Source organism: Pristiophorus japonicus, chromosome 17, assembly GCF_044704955.1.
Source record: "Pristiophorus japonicus isolate sPriJap1 chromosome 17, sPriJap1.hap1, whole genome shotgun sequence".
NCBI classification, from domain to species: domain Eukaryota; kingdom Metazoa; phylum Chordata; class Chondrichthyes; family Pristiophoridae; genus Pristiophorus; species Pristiophorus japonicus.
Window position 1 is genome coordinate 7,204,640 of NC_091993.1, and position 19,451 is coordinate 7,224,090.

The following is a 19,451-nucleotide window of genomic DNA, read 5'->3' on the forward strand; positions in this document are numbered from 1 at the left end:
CATGTATTCATTAATTAACAGTTCATATTTTCCACTGTCCCTGGCCAAAATCAGCAGTAACAACCACCATCTATTTCAGAGTCAATTGAGAATTTAATTATGGGGTCCTTACGACACTAAAATTGTGTTTATGTAATTCTTGGGATATAAGCTCATTATGACATCCAAAAAGTTTATTTTCCCTTTGCAACTCAGATTCCGGCATTATTTGCACTATTGCTTCTAACATTCTTGATGTGCTTGCACTTGTCTCCACCAGGAAAACCATGATACTAATTAATACAGTCAAGGGCGTTATGTCACAATCATTGATATACTTAGCTGACTTGCTTTGGATTGGTTCCTGAAATTTACGACCACAAATGAAAAAATATTGCGGTATCACTACAGAGGTAATTTGATGAAAACGGCACTAAAAATTCCTCGAACAGTCACCAATTGGGAATGACGGCCCACAATTTTCTCAAGACCTGTCCATCTGGAAAACTATCCAATTATTATTCAAAACATCACGATACTTGTGCTCTCAGGTCAAATGTTTGGAAAAGAAGCTTAAAAATAAAGACAAAAATCCTTATTGCGCAAACTTCAGTTCCTTCCATCAGAACCAGATGTCCGTTTTTTTGAAACGCCCTCTACTTTCCAAGGTCAGATGTTGAAATAATACTTCAAAGATTTGTCATTTAGAATGGCATAGACGCCAAATAAATTGTGCTGGGTGCTCATACTAACGTTTATAATGTTTTTGTTAATAGTCTCTCTTAAAATCACTGCTTCACATCCATATATGCACAAGTATTGAGGTATAAACATCCCTTCATCAACTGTGGAACAAGAGTTAATATATTCAAAGTGGTACACTATGATCTTTTTTGGATGCACTCCATCCAATGATAACCAACTTTTTGTGTGGCCAACAACATCTTTGTGTAGACATGAATAGCAAAACCATTCCTTTCATAATTAATTTTTTTTTTAAACTTTAAATGACTAGGAATGTTTCTCAACTATTTCTGAACACTCCTGAGACTCAGTGACTACAATATTTTCATCCTGTTAAGAATTATGGGCAAGTGCAGTCATCCTTGACTCCTTGTAAAGTCCAATATCTAGAATATTTTAAGTATAAAAATGATATATTAGGCTAGGCATTGCACAAAAACCCCAGGTCCTTAAATGACATCGTACGCACACTTATCAGGATATATTAAAGGTGTTCTAAGTAATTGTTACAATGTGACCTTGTAGCATGAGGGAGGGGCAAAAACACCAGCCACCAGGACACGCTCACCTAGGTCAGATCCTCCATAACAGCCACGCTTAAGTTTTATAATGGTATGAGGGTTAGTTTCACATAGCAGCTTTACAGGTATCGTCAATGGAAATTTCTTTCAAGGATACCCATGATGTAGCCCATTGAATGGGTTCAATTACCTTTTATTGAGTCACTGTGTTTACCAGTGAGAAGTAATTGCAATAGCGAATTAATTCCACGATCCACTTTGCAAGTTCCTGCTTTGAAAAACGGATATTCTTTGGCTTTGGCATCCTGTGTGATGGATGGTTGACCGGTGAAGTGATTTGATGAATTCTATATTATATAACCGACCTCTACAAGTATTCACATAGGCAAAGGGAATAGCCTAATTCCAATTTAGACCATTATAAGGCAGTGGTTAAAATGAAGGAATGAGAACTTCCTGACCAAATGAAAAACTATCCACTAAGGTGGGTGGTAAGAATTACTCAAGACTGCCAAATTAAAATCAAGGTGTGAATGATTAGTGCCCAGATTGGACTAACTTTGTGAGCTGACACCAGATCCACTGAAAATTACAGTGCTCCCTGACAAAAACCTTTTTAGCACAAAGAGGCTTGCAACATTATTTTGGATAGTGGTGGCATGTCAGAATTGAGTTTTCAGATTACCTCCATAAACTGGAACAAGTAAGAAATGGTGTCCCCTTAAAGAACACAAGGGGTCATGAAATACAATTACCACAAGATGCACATCAATGGAACACATTTCAACCCCAGGCAAACAGATGTTGGTGTGCTCATGGAAAGGAATTCTACAACAGGACAAAGAGGGACAAGAGATCTAGTCGGGCACCACTGAGCTCATTTCTTCCATTTATCATTACTAACTCCATTAGCTGCTGGCTTGGAGGAAGCAAGGCACCAACCAAAAACATGGATAGAATTTCCTGCTATCAATTGTCTCCTCTCAAGGAAACAGTCAGCCCATCAATGAGAACTGCTTGTTCACAAGGTAGGGAACACACTGCGCTCTTGAAAACGCCATCTGAAACGGAGTGTCTCGCAGTAAAGTATTAATCAACGGCATGGATCAGAAAGGTATTCGCCTACTAGTAAAAGTATTTGCTACCAGGTGGTGTTACCTGGCAACTCCAGTGCATCCCGAATCCTCAGTGGTCGACTCCCATTGGCCCACTGGGTGATGCAGCTTCATAGACCGACTGAATAGTATTCTTTAGCAAGGCCCAAGCGGCACTTGGTACCGGTCATTAGGCAGCACCCAGTTGCGTAGGGCCTCAGCATCTTTTGCCTTCTCCTACTCTTAACTTTTACTTGGAAGAATGCAAAACATATTCGGTCGCGCCTCGGTTCTGGCGTTAATCGAGGCGGAGCGGTACTTTTAGCGCCTTGAAAAAGTGTACGCCTCCCGCCCAGGAATTCGTCAGAATCAGTCAAAGAGCTGGCCAGGGCGATAAATCAGCCGCTGCACACCAGAGCTGGAGGGACCTGACACTAAATGTAATCAAGTCATTGCGCACGCGCCGAACTCCGATTCAGATCCCGGAAAAGCCGAGTTGTAAAGGCGCGGCATAGTAACGCACCCATTAAAGATTTTAAAATCGCTTTTTCTCAAGCTGAACTCTTATTTCTGTCTGCCGCTGCAAACTGGGAGGCTCACGCACTGTGCTGTGTGTAAACGTTGCACTGACTGTGACCTCCGAGGGAAGCGCTTCCTCATCCCTTTAAGTAGCCGCCAGTTAACGACTTGACAAGCCTGGACCCAGTGTTTTTCCAGACGTTGTTCGTGGCGGCCACACCTAATTTACCGACCGGGGCGCAAACGTGGGCTTTGCACCAGGACTGGCGTCATGATCATCAGCAGCGGGGCACGACTTGTTTGTTCTCCTGGTGAGCCTCGAATGAACTCTCGGTCGTTAAAAGCTGCGCCCCCCCCAGTCAGTAACCGCTTACGTTCCCATCCGGCTGCTAACTGAGGCGTTGGATAACTGCAAATCCAGCTCATGATTCTTTGTCCGAGAAATTGGCCTCCTTAGCAGCTCCCCGTTATCGCCTCTTACCGACCGGGCGCGACGAGAATCTAAATTCGGCGGGAGGTTTGCGGCAGCGGTAGGACGTTGCGCTCCAACCTTCTTTGCCCCGGAGATTGTGACGTCATTGCCGGGCACATCGCCCCCCCCCCCCCCAGATGGATCAGGCCAGATCGTGGCTGCTGTCGGGGACCAGGTAAGCTTTTGCCTTTGCAGCGCCTGCAGCGATGGCCCTTCCCTTTAAGGGAGGGAAGGAGCCTTCTTGCGCGACAGCGCTGTACGGCCCATTGTACAACGCTGCACACCTACCGCCCCGCCTGCTGCTTGTTGCTGCTCCTGGAAGGAAGTGGAGCACTTGATCCCTGGAGCACAAACTCCAAATCTTTTTAAAGTTGAGAAACATTAGCGCCTGGCACTAATTCTTTTCTATTTTTAGAAGTTAGCGCCCTAAACGGGATGCTCCCGAATTTCTCCCCCTATTTTTTGTTCCTAATGTACCATGATGTCGGCAATAAAAATACAGGACATTATCCAAGGCTATGGATTAACAAGCTGCTGCCTCGATGTACGCCCAGGGCCTTTTGCAAGGCACGGGAATAAAGCTAACAGATGGCTCAGTGTCATTCAATGTCATCTGAAAGTGGTATGTGCGATGTCGGAACACATCACCAGTGCTAATGCCCACCATATGTTTTTGCCAGTATACAAGCCGAGCTCAATTCTCAACAGTGTGTGGAGGATGCTGACTGAGGAAGAATTGCAAAGATTGCCGTCTCCATTTCTGCTAATGTACATTTAAAAGAAATCCAATGGCAAAGATGCTCTAAAACCATTTCGACACTCACAGCATTCGAACAAACCTCTCATGGCAGGCACAATCCATCTGCCTTGAAAGTCTGCATCTGTCACTTCCTGCTGCTGGCTCAGTGTTGGTGCACAGATAATATCGACAAGCAACACTCAGTATCCTAAGCTAAAGGATAAAGCTGTTCATATGCTCGAGCTCAAACCATACATTCTTCCGGTCATTCATAAGTAATTCCTTCGTCAATTCTACAGAACAGCAGTTTTCCAAGTCATAAGTTTAAAATTACAACCTGGAATTTCCTGACAATAATACCGCAGTGATTTAATCCCATACTTTGTCCCCCATTTATTATTTTTAATAAAAGAAAGTTCACAGTGCAACTGTTGCCAGAATGTTATTTATCAATTCAGATGACTACTTTGAAATAAACAGATCCCTCGGACTTCCCGCATGTATTGATAACATTATTTCGGAGCACTTTACTGAACAGACCCTTCACACAATGTAATATGTTGACCATGCTTGATGTCGCAGGGGTACAGCGCTATCGGAGGTAAAAGGCGCTGATGGTTAAATCTTAAGAAGCTCCAAGGGACTCTGGACTTTAGCCAGGATCAGCAGCACTTGTGTCGTGCTAAATTACCAATGTAGATACAGTATGTGCAAATTTCTGTGAAAAGACAGCAGTGAATAATTAATCCCAGTTGCTGTGTGCTCTGTGATCTATATTGAATTCCCGGAATAAAAGTAGCAATCTGTTTCTGTATAATACAGCTGTGAGAAACAATTTGATAAAAGCACAGGATGCCGACAGGATCTGGTGCTGTAGAATTGGTTGAATGCTCGTGACGTAGGCTAGACCCTTTGCCATGCCTGGCCAAATGCACCCCTGGGACCAAGACAAATCACATGTCTTCAACTCCAAAATAGGTATTGCTTCCAGTATATGCACAGACATGACAACAAACCTCCTGCACCAACATACCCTCCTACAACAGCTCCAAAGAAAAGACTCATGCATCTAATGATCCCTCAATCAACATCACTAAAAACAGATTATCGAGTCATTATCATGTTGAGCACAAAAATATAGGCTGGCACTCCAATGCAGTACTGAGGGAGTGCAGCTCTGTCAAAGGTGCTGTCTTTCAGATGAGATGTTAAAACGAGGCCCTGTCTGCCCTCTCATGTGGACATAAAAGATCCCATGGTACTATTTTGAAGAAGAGCAGGTGTTATCCCCAGTATCCTGGCCAATATTTAGCCCTCAATCAACATCACAAAAACAGAGTATCTGATCATTATCACATTGCTGTTTGTGGGAGCTTGTGTGTAAACTGGCTGCCGCGTTTCCTACATTACAACAGTGACTACACTTCAAAAGTACTTCATTGGCTGAAAAGCGCTTTAGGACATCCTGAGGTCATGAAAAGCGCTATATAAATGCAAGTCTGAACAAAAACATTGTTCTAATGCTCCATTTATACTGCACATTTGCAATTGGTGCAATGCAACCAATTCTTTGCACTAATGCCAACATTTTCTATTTCTTAGTAAAGCAGCACTTTGGTGTTAATGAGACCAACTTGAAAAGCTGTAAACTGTAAATCTTGCACAATCAACTGTTTAAACTTTGAAGTCAAAGCTTAAAAAGGAACTTGTACTGTCCAGTAAACTGCCTTGAAATGCCCTCTGATTGGCCTTCGACGGCTGGTCGGAAGAAACTATGAGCACAAATGTGTGGAGCTCTGCTCACTTCAACAGCAATACGAGCAGACAGTATAACCATGGCTACCCTCATGCACTACTTACAGAAAGACTCCAGAGACAAAAATCACATGGTGCAACATAACTGGGGCACAAAAGTCACAGGTTTGCTGAAGGGAACAGCGCAAGATATTTAAAAGGATGCTATTTGCTGATTGAGGCATTAGGAAATGTTCATGCAGAGCCGTACAGACGTGTAATAGAAACCATGGTTTACTCAGAAGAAAGGAAAGATGCACAGATGCGGAAACTACAAATTCAATTAGGTATCAGTGACACAGATACTATAGCAAATTAATTGTGGTGCTGGAAAGTTATAGATTAGGATCCTTTAACTCCAAGATTAAATTTAGAAGTGACCGGTGAAAAAAATGATAAAATTACACACAATAACTGGAAAATTAACATTCACAGTCTTGCACCCGCCACCATTTTGTACGTTCATATTTTAGAAAAAGAGGGGAAGAGAGCATGAAGGGTTGTGCGGATTTTGAAGTCACACTGGATGGGCTAGGGTACATTACATCTGGAATTTTTGATGCAACTTTGACTATAAATCGAATAACTAACGACCGACGACAAATTGGATTTTGAATGTAAAAAATCTCATCCGGCATAAAGTCCCACCCACTTCCATTCAAGCAGTAAGGCCGAGAGTAGTTAGGAGTTAGATGTAGTCCTTACTACTAGGGGGATCAAGGGGTATGGCGAGAAAGCAGGGATGGGGTACTGAAGTTGCATGTTCAGCCATGAACTCATTGAATGGCGGTGCAGGCTCGAAGAGCCGAATGGCCTACTCCTGCACCTATTTTCTATGTTTCTATGTTTCTAGTCGACCACAGCCAATTTTAAAAGCTCTCAGCATCAAGCTGCACTGGACTGGTCGGCATATTAGTAGGTGAAGGTTCCCTCTCTTCACTATCTGTAACCAAATTGTTTAAATGAATATAAAGAGCAAGTTAACAACTCTGCTACAAAATAACACACAGAAATCTTGCCCCGTTGCCTCAGACAACTGGCCTGTTAAAGGGCTCCTGCTTATTAAAACAAAAAAAATACTGGAAACACACAGCAGGTCAGGTGCAGAGTGGGGAAAGCAAGGGTTAATGTTACATCTGTTACAGATAAGGGCGAACAGAGGTAGGGAAACGGATGGAAGGGTGAAACGGTACAGATGAATTTCTTACAAGGAACAATAGAAGGGAAACGGGCGCTCACTTAAACTGTATGCACGGTTATATCTTACAACCTCCACCTCAACAAGCGTTTATAACAAGTGTCCAGTACCCTGTATATTGAATATACAAAATAAATTTTAAGTGAGCACTATGTTCATCTAGGAGTGTGCATCAGAAGTTAAAGGAATTTCAGTAAAGGAATTTTTTTTTTTAAAGTGAGCAATGTATCGAACAATTCTGTCCAGTTCCTCAATTATCAAAGGAATGCAAATGAAACAAAAGCATAGAAAGATGCAGCAAAAATTTAGAGAAATCTAATGGATGGGAAGATATATTATTGCTAAATGCATGTCCTTGACATTTATAACATACTAAAATATTGTAAATAAAAATGTTTATTAAGCCTTTATGGAATGGAGGTTATTGGTCACAAACCAAAACCACCAAGCCAAATTGGCCACAAATGTCTTCGAAGTTTTGGGCACAACAAATGATGTAATGCTGAAAATACAGGCGGAAGTGTCTGATGCCTGCTTTTGTTCTTTGTCAGAGTTTCCACAATCTTTTGTGCTAATTCAGAAAATACTTCCACTGGTCACTAACGCACCTTTTGCGTGAGGGCGGGGCGATCACATCGCACGGATAGGCTAGATAGGCCAGTTGGTCTTTTCCTGCCCGACATTTTCATGTGTTCGACTGTGGACTCCATGGGGGTTAACTTTGACTTTGTGCGACAGTGAAAAACGGGCGCTAGTGAATCGACAGCCCGTTTAACGTCTCTCCTAAAATTTATTTCCAGTGACTTCAATGGAAATAAAAGTCGGAGGAGTTGTAAAACGGGCTGACGATTCACTTTCATCCTCATTTAAAAAAATTATTCTCCCAAATTTGTTTCCAAAACAAAATTCTATGATTTTGTATATTTTGTTCACTTTATTTAACATCCACTGTACCCTTGTCATAGCCCCATATAAATTGAGCGAATAACAAAACTAAACAGCTTTTTATCAAAGACTACCATTTGACAACTACAATAAGCAGCACCCCATGGTACACAATATGTTCCAATTCATCTACTGAAGAAGTGTGGGCGTTGTGTTATTGTCACTTACTATTTTTGGAAGCGGAAGAACGAAAGAAGATAAATCCTAAAATAAGCTCTCCTCAGTGCCCAAATATCAAAGTGACAAAGATATGTTCGATGCAGACTGCAATAAAAATCGGATTTAAAAACAATGGCCCAACACGTTGTAGTTACATTATAGGGAATCAATTCTTCTACCATATCTACGTGGCCCGTCAAGATCTGTGCTCAACTCAATCCTTTTATCCCCCCCATTGTATGGGAAAGAAATGATGGGCCGAAATTGCCCCTTTCAATAAGGGCCATGGCCAACTAGCGGCGGCCACAGGTCGGTGAGCACTCACTGCTCGGTCGGCTGGAGGGGCCGCCATTTTGAAAATTGCCCTGGTGGATTTTCCCGGCAGAGAATGTCTCCGCTCCGCTCTGCCCGTGTCGCTGACCCTTTACCGACCGGCACTGACCCCCCTTTCCGCCCTGCAGGAGTGGATCGGCTGCCAGTCGGTGCCACTGACAGCTTTCCCCCGGCAAGAACCTTCTTGTGGCTGGACGGCACGTCCACCCTTAAAAGGGAGGGCGCACTGCCACGGCTGCCGTTTTATTTTAATTGTCGGCCGCGACCACGGGTTAAGCGGGCCACCGACAGGCAGCCCGGCATCCTTTCTTGGGTACCGGCCGAAACCGTCCCTGGTGGTCCACTGCTGGCCACTAAAGTGGCTGCAGAGCTCGCAGCAGCCCTCCCCTTTAACTGAAGGGGAGGGACGTTGTGATGCGTCAGCGCGACGTGGCATGTCCGCGTCACTGACATTAGCGCGGCGCTGATGACTCAGCGCGATGACCCACACTTCTGTCCAGCTGATGACACCAACATCCGCCCTCTGCAAAAAAAAAAAACACAAAGAGCTGAATCTCCCCGGATTGTCCGCCCATGCATTGGGGGAAAGACAGTGCACTAAACAAATCGATAGGTGCACCCCGTTTCGGGCGGAGGGTAATTTCGGCCCAGATATCTTAAATCTTTATAGGACTTTCTCTCTGGCGTGATAGTGTGTTCTAGGTCTAAGTGCCACACATGGCAGCCTGATTTATCAGCAAGTCAGCCACTAGGAAGTCCACATGAGTGGCCCAAGAGGAACTCTGCCTCTGCTTTCCCTCCTTGTGAGGAAGTGTCTTGTCTTTGCTCTGCAGCTTCGCTTGACAGCACAGCTAAAATTCCGGACTTGCAATGTGGACAATCATGTATGAAAAATGAATTCCTTAACTGACAATGGTTGAAAAATCTAAAATATTCAATTATCAACAAGCCAGCTAAAAAAGCAAACTTCAGTAGTGTATCCTGCCAGGGATGCCATTTTAAACGTAGACAGACCAAGCTGCAGCTGCACGCTTTAACCCACCCACAGCCATTTCCATCTGCCAATGGGACAGATGCCACCGTCCCCATCACATCTCCAGCTGATATGGCAAGAGCTGGAAACAGCTGGGCGAGAGCAGGTGGTGGAACGACTAACAAAAATAAAACAGTGCTCCTTTAGGAGGGGTGCGGGTACAATATACCTGAAAATGTAATTGAAAATATATATAATTTGCCAAGTAGCTGATGCAGCATAGTGAAATACCAACGTGTAATACCACAGAGTGGCAGGATGTGGCTTGTACATTCAAGATCCCCAAACCTGGTGATTTTCTGATTAGTCATACTGCGAAGTGGAAAACACCAAGCAGAGGTCAGGTGCTTCCTCACAGGAGGTCGCGATCAACAGGAGAACAATTATAAGGTTGATGCTGCTCACTTGTTGAGAGACTGATGCCTGGGAGTTGGTGGTTTGCTTGGCCTCTCAAAATCCTGCCTGCTGTGTGCCACCCAGAGACACCAAGCAGTCGAGGGGAAAACAGTGTAGTTTTTTTTCCTGAAATACTAATAAAATCCTCTTAGCACTTACTCTCTCTGTCCTCTCTCCAATGCCTGGATAGCCACCTCAGTACATTTTAGGCTGCCTCAGTTCAGACCCAGATTTAGATGAGTGGCTTGGTTGCAACACTCTGGAGGATTAATAAGTAGAAAATATAAAATTATATAACAAACAGAAAATTATTTCATTGCTTGTTTTTAAAAAGAAAAATGAGAAAATTCTGGCATTGACAACAACCAGAACTCCCCAGACGACACCTGCTCCTGCCATTTACCTGCCCGGATATCAATCAAATAGAAACAATAAAAGGAGAGACAAAGCGAACCCTGCATCTCAAAGATTAGTCCAGTCTGCAAACAAAACTGGTGTGGATAAGCATAGGAACAAGAGAAGGCCATTCAGCCCCTTGAGCCTGTTTCCCCCATCCGTTTAGACTGTGACTGATCTGCACCTCAACTCCATTTACCAGCCTTTGATCCATAGCCCTCAATACCCTTATCAAACAAAAATCTATCAATCTCAAATGCTGAAAATATCAATTCCCCCGGCTTTTGGGGGAATGAAGTTCCAGATTTCCACGACCCTTTGTGTGTAAAAGTATTTACTGATTTCAGTCCCAAATGGCCGAGCTCTAAATTTAAGATTATGCCCTCTTGTCTGGATTTCTCCATCAGAGGACATAGTTTCTCTGTATCTTCCCATATTGGATCTCTATCATTTTAAACATTTTGATTAGATTACTCCTCAGATCTTTAAACACAAGGCAAGACAAACCAGATTTATGCAACTTGTCTTCTTTAGTTATCGCTGGGTATCATTCTGGTGAATCTGCACTGTACTTTTTTCAAGGCCAATATATCTTTCCTGAGGTTGGGCGCCCAAAATTGACTGCAATATTCCAGATGGGGTCTGGCCAAGGCTCTGTACAATTGAAGCATCACTTCCTCACTTTTGAATTCCAATCCCCTTGAGATAATGGCCAACATTTCATCAGGCTTTTGATTACTACTTGTACCTACGCACTAGCTTTAAGTGATTTGTGCACACAGACACCGAAATCCCTCTGATCCTTCACAGCTCCTAATCGCTCACCATTAAGAAAATATTCTAATTTGCCTTTCTCGATTAGATTAGTCAGACATGACCTACCCTTCACTGTCTTTGATCAGCTGATATTTGTCCAAGTGCTCAGTCTGATGATCGATGCCAAATAAAAGATAAAGTGACATACAATACTCTGATGAATCCCATGAAGTGTATTTGGGTCAGACCAGACCAACATCACAAACTATTTTGCCAGTCATTCTTTCTCATGATAATTCAGTGGAAATTCTAGCACAATTTTTGCATTGCCATCTGGTGTTATCCATCCTGACCCAAATGAAGCAGCCCAACGTCCAGAATATTATCAATGTTTGAAATTCAGTGTTTATTTAACCTTCAAATACAGAGTGACCTTTGCAAGTTTCCTAATATAAATCTGATTGGAGGTGAAAGAGGTGAAATACTTGAATCAAGTCTTCTTCCATCAGAATGAGTTTGAGAATCGTTTTTTGTACATCTGTATGAATCCCGTGAAGAAGCCTTAGCACGAAGAGAAGCAGGGAAAGGAGGAGGGGAAGGGGACAAAGAAACTTCCCATTCCAGGAGATTGACAGGCCATCGAGGTGGTGCTGCCTTGGTTCCTGCAGAAACATTTAGATAATATCTTGATCTGAAATGGTTATTATGAGGTCTACTCCAGAGTTCACTTGTGGAACTGGACAGTGTCTACTCCTTTATTTTACACGTCAGCAAGGTGTTGAGCAGAGGTGTCTTTGAAGTTTTGATGGCTCCAGTGCCATTTTGCATGCTGGTGAAGTACAACAGCCAGAACTATGTCCTTTATCATCTGTTTAAATACTTCACACCCTGTCCGACTTAATACAGATATACTTTTTGAATGAAAACTAGTGCTAGCTATGTCTCTTAAATTGGAAATAGTTGAGACCACATTGCCCGAATCCAGTCTTTCTTTCGACGGAATATCCTATAAGGGAGAGATGAGGCACTGGGGAGGAAACAGCAGGCAAATTGCCGAGAAAATCTGTCACTTGACAGTAAAAAAGCAGCTTGTGATGGGACACCACAAGAACTGCAAACACCATTAATACTAGGACCTGTCTGTAATGTTGTTACTTGGATTTTGGATACTACCTGGGCAGAAAAAGCACTAACTGAATGATTGCAAACTTGCCCACCATAAGTGAGATCTCAACTTTTATATAGCAGCTGTAACATAGAAAAAGGTCACAAGAGGCTTCATAGAGGAAGAAAGGAACAGACATTGAGCCTATGTGCAGGAGTTGAAAATGGGACTGAAGGTTTGGTTAAAGAGATGAGTTTTAAGGACAGTAGAAAAGTTTAGCAAGAAAGTTCCAGAAGAGCTGAAAGCAATGGAGGGGAGGGAGGAGACAATGCAAAGAAGGTCAGAATCAAGGTGGTTTGGGGAGGGATGCTAGCCTGGAGTAACCTGCAGAGGTTGAGTCGGGCAAGATTGTGGAGGGATTTGTAAACTTAAGCGGGCCAGAATTGCCCAGAGACTTGTCCCGCCCCCAAATTTGGCTTACTGCCCCTCAAAAGGAAGTGGAGCACAATCTCGCGCATTCCACTTCCTTTGGGGGCGGTTCCTGGGGGGGCAGTGAGTCAAGCGCTACACGGATTGCTCCACTTAGCGCTGACATGCTTCAATACCCCTCCCCCTCGCTTAAAGGGGAGGGCCACTGCGCGCTCTGCAAGGACTCTGATGGTCTCCACAAGGCAGCGTGTGATCGGGCCTGCAGCTCGGGCTGCACGGTGACGGCCCGGACCACCATCCTGGAGCCCACCAGAGAGTCAGCAATCCAAAAAAGATGGCGGGCTGGGGCGCTGACACCTTCCCCTTTAACTAGCGCCTCTGTGAGGGGTCACCGTGCACGGCGATGATGTCACCATCAGATGCGCGGCAGCCCAGGGAGTACAAGATCCGAAGGACAGCTATGGGCTGAAATTCTCCCATACTTGCAAAGAAGTACAAACTAGCAGAACCAAAGCTCAGCGTTTTCCTAGTATAACTTTCTATTTAATCCCCAAAGAGCATTTATTTTAACATCTCATAGGCCTAGCTTTCGCTTGACCATGAATTGGCACAGTAATGTTCCATTCACCCCAACGTACAGATAAAGTAATGGGCTCGCAATGCCTTTCGGTCACCACTATGTGCTGCACCAGGTGGATTGCCATCTTCCTGCCGACAGCAATTCCTATTTGTATAGGGAGGTTGGAATAATGATAAAGAATTACATTTGTCTGTTGTACAGAAGTCAGAGGTTTTGAGTGCACACCCCACTCCAGGACTTGAGCACATAACGTAGACTGACAATTTAGTGTCGTATTGAAGAAGTGCTGCATTACTGGGGGTGCCGTTCTTTGGAGGAGAGACTCAATCAAGGTCTCTCTTCCAGTTTAGAAGCTCCTTAAAAGATTCTCTGGCACGATTGGAAGAATCGCATGGAGTTCCCTAGTGTCCTGGCCTCAATCACCACCACCCAAAAGAGAGGACTGGTCAATTGTCTCACTGGTACCTTGTTATGTGCAAAATGGCTGCTCCATTCACTGATATAGTTTTGTAGCAGTGATCATTTTTAGGAATATTTAGTTTGTGTAAGCATCTCATTGATCTCTTTTCTTCAGATAGAGGAATAAGAGGTCAGCAGGTACACAAACCATACATGCCAGAATATTACTTTTGATGTACAATACTGGATGATGCTACAATCCCCATCTCCTCCCCAAATGCCTCGGTTGGTCCAGACTTATGACATGGCGGAACAATGTAGCTTTAAACAGAAACATGACATTTTCATACTTTCTCCATGGGCTTAGTGACTGCATGTGGTTAGAGATAAAACTAATGAAACAGGAGTCAAAAAGTTAGAAAATAAACTAAATACAAGTGGTTTATGCTAGTAAATATATTCTGTCAAGTCGCAGATAAATCAAGAATTTTGACTCAAAATTTACGAACAAGCAGTTTTTCTATCAGGGAAAGACTCCTGAGTAAGGGCCTGCAATTGGGCTATCTTTTGAATATGCATCACAAACTGCACTCATGTATGAAATTTAAATTAATATTTTAAATGGCAATAGTTCTGCCAATCAGGGATGCCAACTTAGTAGGCTTTGATGGCTGAATTGATTGAGGCAGAACTGTTCGTTGAGTTTTTTTTTGCCGAAACAAATGTTTGTGTTTTATAAATTACATATGGCTTTAGTCTCTGTCACATAAAAAGCACTGGGATTAGGCTATTGCAGGGCTTATTCTTTCATGTTCCTTGTAAAGAGTACCTGCTTTAATGTGACACCTGGCAGTAAAATTGTTATTATACTGTATTTGTTACTCTAACTGATCCAGATATAGGGTAGAGAGAGACAGAGAGGTAAAGCTTGTTGGACCAAGGGTTCACTCACAAATCTTTAAGAATGCGTAGAAGTGCGGCTCAAAAGGTTATGCAGATGAATGATAGGACATGGGACAAGCATACGTCCTGACCCGTTCCCATTCTCAGCTATACTGTTAGGAGGCTGTACCTAAGCACAGGGCAGTGAGCAAGAAGGATTTCACAAAGAAACAGAAAGAGGAAATCACTGTAAGCTACTGTTATTCACCTCTGCTAACAGTTTCCAAACTAACATCGTCAGAAGCTGACTGCATGCCAACTGGCCATCCTTTCAGTAGAGCAAAGGTCACTGTACAAAAGGAGGTTTAGATAAAAGGGGCAAAAACAAACAAACTTAAAAACAGAGACAAAAACAAGGCTTACTTTGAAAAAAAAAAATTCAAACCCATATCCTCAGGAAGGAAGAGGCTACTGTAGAATTATAGTCCAGATAATTTAAAAATGAGGCACACTGCTCTTTTAATTGGAATGCACTCCACCAAACTCTTAGCTTCATTCAACTAAATGACAGGGAAAACACAAGAATAATAATTACTGAGGGGAAAAAAAAGCTTCTATGCGTCATTTCCAATAATTTTAGAGGATGCTTACTACTGGACTGGCGTGCCCCAGTGTGTCTATTTTCCCAAGTATTTTTAGAAACTAGTGTAGTTGATAGTATTGACGCAAGCAAACAGGATTCATTGGCCTGATTTTAAAGCCATAGTTATGCCACTGTAAAGTTGTTATGCAGCCCTCTGAAGCACAGTCTCTAAACAGATAACTCAATGACACGCTTCATGTTGTGAAAGCATCACGTTGCTCTTTGCGCGTGACACATGATGGAGGAGAATGTGATACATTCCTTCCCGAATTCCCCAACGTTCTTCCTTCAGAAGTCCCGTTAGTCAAGGTCAGTCTTACAAAAAAGAATCGTAATATTAGTTAATTCCTTCAAATTATCATCGACGCAATAATGTTGAGTTGACGCTGGGGTTTTCTGGTGCAGCTATATCTTGATTGCAATCAAAATTTTGGAAAGAAAACCGATTTATGGTGTTCTCTATGTAGTTGTTTATTGATACTTCAGCAACAGGCCTGAGAGGGGGCTCCCACAGGGAGCAAAGATCCAGACACAAAGATAACCCCTCCTGCAAGGAAGATCATTTATTTTCTATTTTTAGGTTATCTAGGTGAGGGGAAATAACAAAGCTCCTTTCTACATTTCATTTATTTACTTCACAACGTATAACAATATTATTTAAGAGTCAGACCACCCTTCCCATTATAATCACATTCCCAAGTAAGAACATCTGGTCAAGTTCCCAATCCACGAGTTCACATTTAATCTGGAATCCTTCCTTTCTGTAGTCTATCTCCTCTCTTTAATCCTGGTCGTCAACCGGGAATATCCAGCCATTTACAATATATCGGATATTCATCAACCAATACTAATGCGCATCTGCCACATCTGTACAAGGCATTTCCTCATCACATGCTGCATTTGTGTCAATTCAAAAAGAGATTCTGTAACATTGCCCGAGTGTTCCACTACTCTGGAATTCAAACATATTTGTAGTCCAAATATCACAGTACTGGAACATTTAACAAAAATACATGCATACAAACTTGCACATGCAGCTATTTTAAAGTCACGGTTCATGATTTTATTTACTGGTTGCTATAACTATCCCGCATGTTTGGGGAAGGTACATAGAGGCCAGTGAGTGCAGAACTGCACTGGGAGCCTGCATGGACAGATTGAGACACTCAGCTTGCTGCAACCAGAATAAAATGTCCTCCATCTTCAGCAGTAATATTTAATTGGCTCCAGGGACAACTGTGCCATCGAGTTTACCTTGCGCTGCTGCTGCTGAAGTCAGGACTGCTGTCGGCAGTAGCACTATAAAGTAAGAGAGCTTAAAAGACCTAATAGCATACCTCAGCTCTCATTCTCGAATCCTTGCAACGTCTGAATGCTTTATTGGTAATTTTAATTTTAATTTTAATTTTAATCCCCAGCTAGCCAATAAACCCAATTCAGTAAGTAAAATTTAAACATTTTACAAAAGAATTATCGGCACCTCACACTTAAATTGAATTAAATTAAAACAATGTGGCACCTACCTCAACAATATCAGAGTTGGTTCTGCTTTCGTGGGGTTCATTATACTCTGTGTACTTGAGTAGAACTTTGTCCATGTCAGTGCTAGCATACTGAAACAATTTGTTTGAGCTGTTGAATATTATCAAAGCTATCTCACAGTCACACAGTACACTCAGTTCATAGGCTTTCTTCATTAATCCAAATTTTCTCTTTGTGAACGTCACCTGGATTGGGGAAAACAGAAAACAGAAAACCGTTATCCCTGCGTCTGAAGAATTTAATTAAGTACAGCCTTGCAATGGCAGTGCGAATTCCTTTAGAAGAAAATAATGGTTTAAAAATTGTATCCCCCGGTCTGATTTTGCTAAGATCATTGGAAAAAAATATTAACCAAAACAAACACAAATGTTCAAAAACACAGTACAAAAACACAAGAAATTTATTCGCAAATGATCATTCATCCCAGCAAGCTCTCTCCCTGTTGATAGAAACATAGAAACATAGAAAATAGGTGCAGGAATAGGCCATTTGGCCCTTCGAGCCTGCATCACCATTCAATAAGATCATGGCTGATCATTCCCTCAGTACCCTTTCCTGCTTTCTCTCCTTACCCCTTGATCCCTTTAGCCATAAGGGCCATATCTAACTCCCTCTTGAATATATCTAATGAGCTGGCATCATCAACAACTCTCCGCGGTCAGGAATTCCACAGGTTAACAACTCTCTGAGTGAAGAAGTTTCTCCTTATCTCGGTCCTAAATGGCTTACCCCTTATCCTTAGACTATGTCCCCAGGTTCTGGACTTCCCCAACATCAGGAACATGGACTGCGACCTGGATCTCAACTTCCCCTTCTTACCATATCCACTTATCATCTCTTTCTCCAAAAATACAACTGGCTGTCATTTAAACCCATCTATAATATTCAAATGTTGGCCTTATCTATACTATTTGAGGCGCCCATTAGGTTGTGTGTGAAATTTTCTATCTGAATTAACCTATTTGTCTCTAGTAACCCAATATACAAGTTAAACGCTTAGGTTTTGAAACAGTTTCTGTAGATCAAATTGGTAAATTTCCAGAATCACGTTGAAGTTTCCTCTTTTGAAATGAGAACATGCCTCGGTTACTTATGCTGCAACAAGAAAAGTATTTTTTTTACAAGAAATAAAGAAGTAAAAACATTACTCATGTTATTTGTCTCATCACATTCACATCGGTCAAAAATAGAAATGTAATGGCATTGCTCTGTGACACTCAACCCATTGATGTAGTGAGTGGCTGAGTCCAACAGGAAGGTTCAAGGCCCGACTCCTGTGTGTACCAAGTTTCAGCCAAGCGCAAGAAGAAAAATTAGTCACATTTCTACTTCCGATTACTACCCAGCGACTGGCGCTGGAATTGTCCACCTGTGAACATCAGCTGAGAGCATTAGCTTCACGTGTGATGACTTCATTCATTGAAAACATTCACTGTGAATGGGTCGCACAAGAATGGGCAAGGCAGCAAAAAATGGCCCCAGCACTGACCCAACTTCAGGAGACAAGGGGAGAAAATTAACATCAATAAAAGGAACAAACAAAATCAACAATTGGCTTTCCTCCAATACAACCACAGCACAACAAGGCTGCTGGACTGCGACCAATTTTTTAAAAACTTGAATTTCTCCATTTTTATATATATATATTAATAGCAAAGTCACATTGAAATTGGGATTTCTGTAGTTGTTCAATATATATATACACACACACACACACCCCTATTCTCATTCCGGTTTACAAATTCCTCCGTGACCTCACCCCTCCCCATCTCTAATCTCCTCCAACCCCACTCCCCCCACTACGACGTCTGCGCTCCTCTAATTCTGTCCTCGAGCATCTCTGATTATAATCGCTCAACCATTGGTGGACGTGTCTTCTGTTGCCTCGGCCCCAAGCTCTGGAATTCCCTCCCTAAACCTCTCTGACTCTCAACCTCTCTTTCCTCCTTCAAGAAATTTTTTGAGGATGTTTTTTTTGAGGACCCCAAGAAAGAATGCAAAGGGCAGGAGGCAACAGAGCAGAGTAGCATTGGGGTAAGTGTAAACCACAAGGTGATAGGAAGGGACAATATGTATGAATATAAAGGGGCTGCAGGAGGGGTCAAAACTAAAAATCATGGTTTTAAAAACTAGTATTAAAACACTCGACCTAAACGCACGCAGCATTTGAAATAAAGTAAATGAGTTGACGGCACAAATCATTACAAATGGGTATGATTTGGTGGCCATTACAGAAACATGGTTGCAGGGGGGCCAAGACTGGGAATTAAACATACAGGGATATCTGACAATTCGGAAAGATAGACAAGAAGGGAAAGGAGGTGGGGTAGCTCTGTTAATAAAGGATGATATCAGGGCAGTTGTGAGGGATGATATTGGCTCTAATGAACAAAATGTTGAATCATTGTGGGTGGAGATTAGAGATAGTAAGGGGAAAAAGTCACTGGTCGGCGTAGTTTATAGGCCCCCAAATAATAACTTCACGGTGGGGAGGGCAATAATCAAGGGAATAATGGAGGCATGTGAAAAAGGAATGGCAGTAATCATGGGGGATTTTAACCTACATATCGATTGGTCAAATCAAATCGCACGGGGTAGCCTGGAGGAGGAATTCATAGAATGCATACGGGATTGTTTCTTAGAACAGTATGTTACAGAACCTACAAGGGAGCAAGCTATCTTAGATCTGGTCCTGTGTAATGAGACAGGAATAATAAACGATCTCCTAGTAAAAGATCCTCTCGGAATGAGTGATCACAGTATGGTTGAATTTGTAGTACAGATTGAGGGTGA

General features: G+C 42.5%; 1 protein-coding gene across 13 annotated transcripts in view; it reads right to left on the reverse strand.

The window, feature by feature from the left end:
- The window catches only part of mef2aa (myocyte enhancer factor 2aa), a 247,731-nt gene that overhangs the window by 85,457 nt on the left and 142,823 nt on the right, over window positions 1-19,451 (reverse strand). For all 13 annotated transcript variants that reach the window (XM_070858306.1, XM_070858312.1, XM_070858314.1 and 10 more), the window contains one exon: window positions 16,640-16,843. In XM_070858306.1, coding sequence (XP_070714407.1) covers window positions 16,640-16,843 — 204 coding nt within the window. The remainder of the gene's footprint in view (window positions 1-16,639; window positions 16,844-19,451) is intronic.